This window comes from Gallus gallus, chromosome Z (genome assembly GCF_016699485.2).
Source record: "Gallus gallus isolate bGalGal1 chromosome Z, bGalGal1.mat.broiler.GRCg7b, whole genome shotgun sequence".
Classification (NCBI taxonomy): Eukaryota; Metazoa; Chordata; class Aves; order Galliformes; family Phasianidae; genus Gallus; species Gallus gallus.
In genome coordinates this window covers 42,321,900-42,333,974 of record NC_052572.1, presented here as the reverse complement: position 1 = coordinate 42,333,974, position 12,075 = coordinate 42,321,900, and the positions used below count along the sequence as shown (strand labels likewise).

General features: G+C 37.9%; 1 protein-coding gene across 4 annotated transcripts in view; it reads left to right on the top strand.

Annotated features, from left to right (window-relative positions):
* FANCC (Fanconi anemia complementation group C) overlaps nt 1-12,075 on the top strand; it is an 87,970-nt gene that overhangs the window by 25,857 nt on the left and 50,038 nt on the right. For all 4 annotated transcript variants that reach the window (NM_001006587.3, XM_015280314.4, XM_040655622.2 and 1 more), the window contains one exon: nt 444-538. In NM_001006587.3, coding sequence (NP_001006587.3) covers nt 444-538 — 95 coding nt within the window. The remainder of the gene's footprint in view (nt 1-443; nt 539-12,075) is intronic.

Below are 12,075 nucleotides of genomic sequence, written 5' to 3'. Positions count from 1 at the left end.
GAAAACTCTGTGTTCTACATTGTTGTTATGAATGATGTTGTACTTAGTAAACTTAAAAATGCTCACTTCTGAAAAATTTAGTTGTGCAGACTTTTGACACAAGGTAGTAACTATTTTACTATGGTTGATTATTGTTTATCACTAATGATATTATTTAGGTACATCATTGAATGATTTCTTGATAAAAACTTGAGGTATTTATGTAAATGCTGGTGAAGGAAATGGTTATACAACTACATATGAAGAATATTGCATTGTGGAAATTTGACGGACTAGAAGCATTGTGAGTTGTGACTGATATTTAGGACTTCATTTTTGTGGATAGGTAGGAATTGTGTATAACTCTGTTTCTATATATATATATACATATATATATATTTATTTATTTATTTTTATTTTGCCCTAAACATAGACTTATTTCCTTTTTTTTTTTTTTTCATTAGATGAAAGCCAGAAGACTCTGATGTGGTGCTTGTGTTGTCTGTACAGCAGTGAACCACAGAACCCTGTGGAATTGAAGGCCAACAGCTGGATACGAGTAAGTGAATGAGTCCTTCCCAGGGTTGCTTTGAATTCAGTGTATTATTTAAAGGTGCTACATCTACAGCATTGAGACACTGTCATTTAAGAAACTGCTTCGAACACAACTTCCATGCATATTGTATTGAAGCATGTACCACTCTGATTATATCACAATCTATGGTACTTCGTTATGGTAAATATTAAGAAGATGTGGCATTTTAAAGTGGATAGTTTTGATGTTTTAACCTTGCAGATTCACTAAATCTAGTAACAGTGAGCAAAAACCACACACTGGAAGGCAAGCAAGCGTTATTCAAAAAAAAAAAAAAAAAAAAAAGAATAAACAAACCAAGAGCCTTTCAATTAAGATAAAGTAAATAGCCTGCAGAAATACGGTAGTTTGTTTTGAAAACAGCCTGTAGTTCCTCTTTAGTTTCACTTTTCCTTTTTTTTTTTTTCTCCTTAGTTTAGTTTCTTGCCTATGAAGGAGCTAATTGTATCCAAACTTTCTTCAAAGGCATTCACAGAGGGGAGTGGTAGTGCTTATGTGAGGATTTATATTTAGCCATGTAAGGAATAATGAATCCTTAACTTCAATCCCAAAAAAATGTATGAAGATTTTAGCCTTAGCCAATCTGTGACTAGTTCATTTCTTAATTACTTGTTGTTTTTATACTTATCAGTTTTTTCTAGGTATGCATTTTGGTAAATAACTGTACTTGAGTATTGTTTATTGCAATGTGCTAATTCTCAACAGTTAAGTTTTCACAAACATTCTGATGCCCTCAAGTTCCTAAATGCACTTACCAGTTTCTCAACAACTTAATACTAACTAAAATTACCCATATTTTCTTTCTGTTTTGAGCTTTTCTCAAGAGACTTTTTGTGAGGTCAGAGCACTTGTAATTCATGGTGCAGCGAAGGATTTTTTTTCAAAGTCTGCTTGAACACCAGAGTAAAGTGATGCAAAAAATAATTCTACCTTTTCTAGTGCGTTTTTACTAATTGGAAGTATTCTTCATATGGACATATGCCATTCAAATTAACATCTGTTTAGGTATTACAGAGAGAAAAATTTGTCATAGTATTTATTATAAACAGCAGCATATGCATATGATATGGTGAAGGAGAGCCATGCCAAAGCAATGTTCTACTGAATCCTTTAATTTGAGGTTAGAAATATGTCTATCTGTTTTAGTCTATATCAGTTGCCTGATCTGATTGATGTAACTGAACTGGTGATTTTAATGATATGAAAAGGGGGTGTCAAGTATAAAAGAACAGAGAGTTGGAGATAGGTGTTGGAGGGACTGCTGCTATTGGCAGCACCACCACCTCAGGCAGTCCTGGATTGGGGCTAATGTAAATATTTGATACAAGACACTGTGCTCCTTAGTTTTTCTACTCACTCTTGTGTGTTTGAATCAATCTTAAATACTCACTGCGAGTTAGAGGGTCAAGAAGTAATGTAAAAGGAGTAGGGAACAGGACATGGAGGAGCTCAAAACACAGACACTTCCAAAATATTTCTGTTGTTCAGCACATCCTTGGTTGGTTAAAGAGTGTGTAGCAAGATGCAATTCGAAATTGTTATGTTTTCCACATTATTTATCATAAAGGTTATCATTTATGTTTGTCAAGATGCTTTTGCTAGGACAGCTATAACTTGAGGTTTGTATTGGCTGTTTTCTGTGTGACTGGGTGGCCATCCTGTGCAGTGCTTTGATCTGATCACAACTTATTCATAATACAGTGTAAGCTTTTCATGGCAGCATTATTAACTGTCTTGTGAAGAAGATGCCAAATGCTCATGGCCTGAATCTTAAAATGTGTCATAGAATCATAGAATGTCTTGAGTTGAAAGCTGCCCACATCATCAAGTCCAACTTCTGGCTCAGCACAGGACCATTGGTGAATGAGAGCATTCTCAGCACTCTGCCCACTTCTCTGGTGAGCCTGCTCCATACCCACCACGCTCAGGTGAAGAACCTGTTCTTAGCCTCCATCTGACCATCCCCTGACACAGCTCCATGCCGTTCCCTCGGGCCCTGTCACTGTCACAGAGAGCAGAGCTCAGTGCTGCCCCTCCACTCACTATGAGGAGCTGCAGCTGCCATGAGGCCTCCCCTCAGCCTGCCCTGCTCTGGGCTGAACAGACCCAGGGACCTCAGCTGTTCCTCACACACCTTGCCCTCATGCTCTTCACCATCTTCACAGTCCTCCTTTGAATGCTCTCTAACAGTTTCATGTTCCTCTTCTATTGTGGCAGCCAGTGCTACACCCAGTGCTGGAGGTGAGTCTGCACAGTGCAGAGCAGAGTGGGACAACCCCTCCTTCACCTGCTGGCAGTACTGGGCCTGGTGCACCCCAGGGTATGGTTGGCCCTTTTGGCTGTCGCAGATTGCTGACTCAGGTTCAGCTTGCCATCAACCAGAGTTTTGTGCCCTATTTTCATGGGGATGCTTTTGAGACAGTAATTCTCTAGTTTGTACATATACCCAAATATTGCTCTGACCCTGGCACGTTAGCTGGCACTTACTCTCCTTTAAGTCCTTGCGGTTAGTGATTTCCCAGCCTTCTAACTTGTTTGGATCTCTCTGCAGGGCTTTGAGCTCCTCCTTCGTTAGTGTTGTCCACAAACTTACCCAATATAGCTTCAAGTCCTGCATCCAAGTAATTGATGAAAACATGAAGAGCGTGTCCTAAAATGGAGCTCTCGGGAACCCAACTAGGCACCGGACGCTATCCTGATTTAACACCATTCACTAGAATCCTTTGAGCCTACTTGTCAGCTAATTGCTCTCCTGCTGCATTTTTTTTTTTCTTTCCTAGCTGAATGCTGGACACTTTGTCCAGAAGGATATTGTGAGATACAGTATATATAGTTGAAACAAGCCTTGGAGTTGAGAAGTAAGATTTTGTGGCCAAGGTAAACACTGCCACAGATTTGTCACTGAAGAAATCAGTTGTAATATGGAGAAATGTAAGGGTGACAGAAAACTGGAACAGGATGCCCAGAGAGACTGTGGGGTCTCCTTCCCTGGAGACATTCAAAACCCACCTGGATGCATTCCTCTGTGACCTAATCTGGGTGTTCCTGCTCCGATAAGGGGATTGGACTAGATGATCTTTCAAGGTCCCTTCTAATGCTTGATATTCTCTGATTCTGTGAAATCGGTATATCAGAAAGTCATTTAGTTTCTCCATCTACCTTTCTTTGAGCAGAGGTTTTGGGAGCTGTGCAGTATGGATGGTTGTGGCAGGAGAGTTATGGACTCCGTTGCTGGTGCAGAATGTAGAGCTTTATTGTACGTGCTTACAACCTTTTATACCTGTGCAACAACCCCTTGATCATGTGTACCAACCAGGTGCCTCGTGCGTGTTTACATCTGGTGCAAGTAGCTACCAAGCTTGTTTACTCATCTACCAGGTCTTTTGTTCATAATGTCTTTCTTTGTCCCACAGATGGTTGTAACACAGGCTTCTGTCTAGTGGGGCTAGAACAGTTTTATCTCAGTTAGCCCTTCCGGTGATATTGCATCAACAAGAGGGTGTTTCTGAAGTAGTTTTCCACTTTATTAATTTGATTAAATCTCTTTCTGTTCTCTAAATTCATAAACCATTAAGGGATTGTTTACTGCTTTCAAATTTGTTTAGTTTATTATACTAACCCTGCTTTTGTTGTATTGCTTTGGAAGGCCATACAATTTTGCAATGGCGTTACAGCCCCTCTCTTTTCAAATTTGCTAAACAGAAAATGTTGATATCTCTCCCTTTTGTGACATTTATTTATTTATTTATTTATTAATATTTTACCTCAAAGGAGTGAAGGTCTGTCAGCATTGCCTAGGATTTTTAATAGTGTTTTTTTGGGCCTGGCCAAATTTTCCTTTTGGGAAACATATAGTTCTTTTGGGTATCTGCTGTGTGAAGTCACCTTTTAATTCATGACTGCAAAAGTAGTAGGTGTCTTTTGTAAGAGTAGTTTTTAATGGTACTAGAATTATAAAATTATTTGTTATTTTTTATGAAAATGTCTAATGAAACTTGTATGGTTTATCTTTGGTAAGATTTTGTATGTATTTATCTTTTATCAATGTTATTATGTGTAGTCTTTAAATAGTGGATGATAAATTAATGTAAATGTCAAATTAATGTAAAAGTTCTGACTCAGAAAGCTTTTGTTTTATTACATTAGAGAGCTCCAAGTTCTTCAGCAGAACTGTGTAACACAAATGTTGTTATGAAAATACTACAACTGACTTTAAAAACAGCAGCACTCTAAATTTCAGACTCATCTACAATTCATTCATCAGTGTTCCTGAAATGTTTCTGCTTCTGTCATTGAGTTTAACTTCAGTTTTCTGCTGAGCTAAACAGTTTCAATAGAAAGGTGGTAGGCCACTTATTTCCAAATATATGCAGTAGGGAGCAGAAACTATTATTTTATTCTTTTCTTTGGACACTCTCAGCACTTGGTGGACAGTGATAAGCATCTGACTACCTCTATGAGAAAGGAGACATTGCTTTTTCAGAAAAAGGATTTCCATTTTGCCAAATGCAGTCTTTGCAGCAGAACTTCAAAACTTGTGTGCTGGAGTTTCCTTGATTTTTAGGGAAATAGGATGTTTGCCAGGACTTCAATATAATCTTCTTAAATTATTTTTGAATAGCAAGCATGTAAGTAGTTTGATTTTCAATGTTATGTAGAGCTGCTTATAAAGCAACACTCAAATGCTTCTGGTAAAAAGGGCTTTGTGTGAATCATTTATTTATTTATTTGTTGTGGTGGTAGTTTCTGTTATTTCAGATATTAATCTGAAAATCCTACACCAAAGACAGCTTTCTGATTAGTATCTTCTCCTCTAGTAGTGACACATTTGCCTGCTGTAGAGGATGCATTAAAGCATTTGAGTGGAAGTTTTCCAGAAAAATTGCAGGTCTTCAACATGCCAAGCTTTTGACATATCCTCACATTCTATTTGTTTAGTTTAAATTTGGTAGAGTTCTGTCTATTGTATCTTTGAATTGTACTGAACTGCTATGCAGTATGTTGCTACTCCTTAACTAGGCCGGAACAAGAAATTTACTGCCAATTAAGCACAGGATGTTTGAGAGTTTTAGTGATGTTCTCCGGATGACCTGTTTTTTTTTATGATCATCTTGACTTCTTCATTAAACAATTTTTAATTGAGTTTGTTCAGTAATGAAGTGCTGACCTTTCACCCCTAGTTCTGAATCTGTGCTAGAATTTTCAGCAAAATGCTCTTTCAAGGCCTATCCTTTTTCTGTGGCAATATTTTTATTCTTTTATAAGAGCATTCATTTAATGAATGTTGTTCTTATGTCTAAGACAGATTAATTATCCATCACTGAAAGGATGATTTCTCAGTGATGGCTGAAAATGGAAGTATCTGCGATTTACTTCTTGGAACAGTTGCACCTGCACTGAAATATGTAGTTACCTCTCATTATAAACTTCAACTGTTTAATGAATTGTTACAAATTTGTCATTCTGAATAATTTCGTTTAGTGGCATTTTTGTTAGGAAACAATATTCAGAAGTGAACGAAACACAACATTATTATAAAAATTGCAGTTCTGCGAAGTAAAACTTAACATTTTAGAACTTAAGTGGACTTCCTGTTTTTTTTTTCTTTTTTCCTGTTGTTGAGGAAGAGTTGCTAATCTTTTGAATTATTGAAAGTTTGCAGGATTATTTGCTTACTTTTCAGGGAGTGCCATACAAATTGAAATAGAAGTATTACAAGAAAAAAATGAGAGAATAAACATGAATGGAGCTACTGTAAAGTTATGGAGACCAGATGTGGAAAAAAAATGTAAAGAAGTCATGTTAAGGAAGGACTGGAGACTTTTGGAAGTGTTAGTGTATTTGCTTTCATGTATTCTGTCTTCTACCTGGGATGAATTGCCTCTGAAACAAACAATTTCATTAAACAGTAAGTTTCTGTATTTCTAGCATAATGAGGACAGTAGGACATCACAGTAAAATACAAAGGAACTGAGAGAGACTAGTTTATCTTCAAGAAGTAGAGATTCTCGATATCTTTATAAGAGTATCAAAGAAGCTGCTATGGGAAATAGAAGAGCAAAAAGGGAAATAGGCTCTGTAATTCTTACTGTATTTTCTTTCTGTCTGCTTTGTGCAACAGACCTTAATTTGAGGGATACGTAGCTCATATGTGGTTGCTAAAATGCAGCATGCAAGTTTGTTTGGAACTGGATACAGTCATGCATTGTAGAGGATAATGACAGTGTTGTTACTTATTATGTTAGCTGTTTACTACCTTACAGCCAGTAGAGTGTATTCTTACATACTAGTAGATGGCATTCTTCGTATTATATACAAGTATGCATTTGTTTATTTTATATTGTTATATATGCAGTTTTCCATGTCATAACATTCTGGTACATATTCTTCTAAAGGAATATTAACATTTTCGTTTTATAGCATCTCTCTAGATTAGAAGCCAACTTCACTATTGCCATAGCTGTCTACTGATGCCTGCACTGTTGAGAGTTGTGTTAAGATTTCTTGAGATTATTAGCAACAGTTCAGGATAGTCACTAGAAAGAAAATGAATTTAATGATCTTCCTAATTTCCTGTACACATAATGTATGGACTATCTTTTGCCTTTTTATGTCCATTATTATTCCTGGTATGTGGAACAATTCTATCTGTGTTTTCACTTGGTGTTATGATAATGGTTAATTCTTCATGTTTATAGTGTTTGGTATCTAGGGACCTTGTGTGTGAGGATCTGCTGTGTTAAACACTGTACACAAATTATTTAGAATACATTATTTATTCTGAATTTGTTACAATGAAATATTCATCATGCAGATAGAACTGAGAAGAACAAAATCAAAATAAGCAACCATTCCTTTCCTCATGGAAATTACAGATAGTACATTGGACAGTGCAGGTTTTTTATAGTTTTTTTTTCTTTGTTTTGCTCTTACTAAACCTTACAATCTCTGATTTTTATGGTGACCCATTTATGTATGGACTTCTACTGTATTTTTAAGGACAAAGCCTTTGTATTAAACCAGAACTCTTTTTTTTTTTTTTTTTTTTTTTTTGTGTGTGTGTGTCTATCATCACATTATTAGGTTTGCTGCTCCTATCTTCATTTGGTCACCTTTTTCTCTGCAGATAGTTTCAAAGGTCTATTTGCTGAAGGCATCCAGTTGTCCTTGCAGTGGTAGCTGCAACATAGCATCCATTCTCTTGTTTCTGATACCTTGTTACGAGTTAGCCTTTTTCAGGGAGTTTCAGTGCCAAAACTAATAAAATGAGGAAAAAAAAATCCACCAAATACCAGCAGATGGCACTCTATTTATTTAGAGATTGCAAGTATGTACATTCACACAAGTGCTATGCTACCTTATATGTATACCTTATATGTATACCTTATATGTATACCTTATATGTATACCTTATATGTATACCTTATATGTATACCTTATATGTATACCTTATATGTATACCTTATATGTATACCTTATATGTATACCTTATATGTATACCTTATATGTATACCTTATATGTATACCTTATATGTATACCTTATATGTATACCTTATATGTATACCTTATATGTATACCTTATATGTATACCTTATATGTATACCTTATATGTATACCTTATATGTATACCTTATATGTATACCTTATATGTATACCTTATATGTATACCTTATATGTATACCTTATGCTACACAAACATTCTCTCTCACTGTTTTTGAACAGTAGGGCATTTTAGATTTTGTTAGGGATTAAATTAATGGTAATAGTATTGCAACCTTTCCTTGATTCCATCTCTGTGTTTTGCTAAGAAAGTTAGTATTAGGTGGTAGTTTTGCCTTCAATTTGTCAAATTTGTTGTGAGGATGTAAAAGTAAGGATATCTAAGGGAACAGCCGAGTTAGAGTGGGCTGCTCAGACCAAATTAATAGCTATTAAAAAAAAAAAGACATTACGCAATGAACATGAACAGGCATTCTCTGAAGTTGGTAATGAGAAGTAAAAACAGCTGCACATTATGCTTTTATTCAAACTGTTCTGTGTTACAAAAGTTTTCCATTCTCAGTTAAAAGTAAGAGCAGTTGTTAAATCAGTATAGCTCATAAAAATGAAAACAAACAAAACAATCTACCAAATATCCAAATAGGCCCTTCTGGACATGCAGAAAATTCCTGATGATTAGAGACTGATGATTGTTTTTATGATACTTTGTAGTATGGGGATTTTTAGATTATTCTTTTTCCTGGTTTTGGCTTGAATACAGTTAATTTTCTTCACAGTAGCTGGTATGGTGCTGTATTTTGGATTTAGGATGAGAATAATGTTAACACACTTACGCTTTAGTTGTTGTTAAGCAGTGCTGCACAGACCCAAGAACTTTTCATCTCCTCACACTGCCCTACCATCAAGGAGCTGGCTGCGCATGAGGAGCTGGGAGGAGACAGAACCAGGGCAGCTGACCCAAGTTGTCTAATGTCCTGTACTGTATGGTACAATGAAACTGGGCAAGTTGACTTGCAGGCTGCCACTGCTCACAGACTGACTGGGCATCAGCCTATGGGGAGCAAGTAGTTGCACTGTGTATCACTTGGTTTTGTTTGTTTTGAGTGATTTTTTTTTTTTTTTTTTTAATGCGTGAGTTTTCCTACTGGCTTTTCTCCATTTCTCTTCCCTATCCACTAGGGATGAGCAAGCAGCTGTGGTGGTGCTGAGCTGACCACTAGGTTCTCAAAGTTGTTTTATGTAATGGCTGTCTTGCAGTTTATCACCTCTGAGGTCTGTCTTGTGGCTACTTTTCCTTTTGCTAGTTTGTACAGTGTAGCATTTGCTTACCTTATGCTATCCACAAACATGCCGTGTGGTATTTATACTAAGTATTGCTGTCCTTTTACTTGAGGGACCATCTATCTCTTGGAATCTAGTAACAATTACACTTTCCATCCTTTTTACTTGGAGACTCATTCTGTGAAGGAGACAGTTAAGGATGCTTTCCTTATCTCCTTCCTTTTACTTTTAGGTGTGCTGAATAGCTTTCATTATTGTTTGACAAGCACAGACCAGACCTCAGAAAGTGCAGCAAGCTGTAACTCTTTGGTGTTGCCAGAATTTATCAGTTCTGTAGGATTCCACAGCTGTTCCAAAATCACCAGAGATGACAATTGTCAGACATACCTACCCACATCCTCACATCCTCCCACGCACCTTGCCACCCAAAATCTTCCTGCCTTAGGGTAGATCTCTGAGTGATATTCTCAAATCGTTGTTCAACCTTCAACAAAACCAGGAACACTTTCAGGGAACTTAGCAATAAGAATGTGCTGGTTTGAACATCCAAGGATATTCAGAATTCTCAAAAGGTATTGTAAACTAGCCTGGAGAACAAAGAAGCTGAAAACTAACTCTTCCTCAGTCAGAACCAGGATGTTCTCGTATTTCATGATTGAGCAGAACATTGAAGTCCTTCAAACTTAATGTGATTTTAGAAATGTCGTTGTTATGCAATGCAAATATCAATGTGCTCATTATTGATAAAGTTTTTAATCCAAGTCTAAATCCCACATAGGTTCATATCCTGTGAACAGGATGGGAAGCATGGATTTATTTGACATGTTAAAGTTGATGAGCCATCAAAGAGGCATCCAAGAAACCTGAATGTTATATTTGACTTCTAAGTCAAGGAATAATGAGGAAGCTTATCTCTAAATAGGAAGAGTTCGTTTAAGTATATTTTCCAGATATAAGGGCAAAAATGAAAAGTATTTCTCAGTTCTATATCTGAAGTTCTCTTTAATAGTTGGTCTTACTGAAATATATCACAGAATCACAGAATGGCCTGGGTTGGAAGGAACCTCAAGGATCATGAGTCTCCAAGCCCCCTGCCAGGCAGGGCCACCAACCTCCCCATTTACTAGACCAGGTTGCCCAGGGCCCCATCCAACCTGGCCTTGAACACCTTCAGGGACAGGGCATCTACAACCTCTCTGGGCAGCCCATTCCAGCACCTCACCACTCTCCTGGTAAAGAACTTAATGAAACAGATTAATGAAACTTAATGAAACACATTAACAGATGAAACATGTTTTCAAGTTCAGCCCTCTCCATGGGGAAAACTGCTTCTGTTTCCATGTTGGTCATTTGAGTTGGGTATAGCAGTCAGTTTGTCTCACCAGAGCATACAATGTGTTTGAAAATAAAGAAGTTCTGTGAATATGCAAGAAAGAAAGAAAAAAAACACCAAACCCAGCAACAGCACAGGATTAGAAGCTCCAAGCCAATTTTGAAAGAGTCAGATGAGGTCCCTTGTGACTGGAAGAATGGCCGTGTTACGTCCATTTTTAAGAACCGACCTGTCAGCCTCACCTCTGTGCTTAGGAAGGTGACAGAGCAGATCCTTCTGGAAACTATGCTAAGACATACGGAAGAGTGGAGGTGATATGGGAAAATCAGCATGGCATTACCAAGAGCAGGTCCTGCCTGACCAACTTCTTCACTTTTTATGATGGCTTAACTGTGTCAGTGGACAAGGGAGAAGCCGCTGATACCATCTCTCTGAAGCAGTAAGGCCTAAGACATAGTACTCCATAACATCCTTTTCATCAAATTGGAAAGATACGGGTTTGATGAGTGGGCTGTTCAATGGATGAGAAACTGATTGCAAGATCCTATCCAAAGAACAGTGGTCAATGTTTCAATGTCCAGGGGTTGGTACTGGGATCAGTGCTCTTTATTATCTTCATCAGTGACATCACAGTGGGATTGAGGCACACTCAGCAAGTTTATATGTGACACCAAGCTATGAGGTGTGGTTCACATGCCCATTCAGAGAGACCTAGATAGGCTTGAGCAATGGGCCTAGGTAAACCTCGTGAGATTCAACAAATCCAAGTGCAAGGTCTAGCGCTGGATTGTGACAAACTGCTATCTGTACAAGCTGGGGGAGGTAAGGATGGAGGGTAGCCCTGCTGAAAAGAACTTGGAGGTATTGGTGGATGGAAAGCTGGACATGAGCAAGCACTCTGCCCTTTCAGACCAGAAAGCCAACCATATCCTGAGCTGCATCCAAAGAAGTGTGGCCATCTGGTCAAGGAATGTGATCCTGCCCTTCTACTCTTCACTAGTGAGATCTCATCTGGAGTACTGTGTCCAGGTGTTGAGTCCTCTGTATAGGAGAGACATAGACCTGCTGGAGTGCATCAGAGGAAGGCCACAAAAATGATCCAAGGTCTGGAACACAAGGACAGGCTGAAAGACTTAGGGCTGTTGCGTTTGGAGAAGGGAAGGCTCTGGGAGGACCTGAGATTGGACTTTCAGTATCTAAAGGCGGGCTATAAGAAGGAAGAGGACAGAATCATTCGGAGGGTCTCTGATGGTAAGACAAGGGGAAATGGTTTCAAGTTAAAAGAAGGGAGATAGAATATAAGAAAGAAGTTTTTTACAATGCATGTAGTTTCCTAGAGAGGTGATAGATGTCCTGTCCTTGGCGACATGCAAGGTCAGGCTGGAC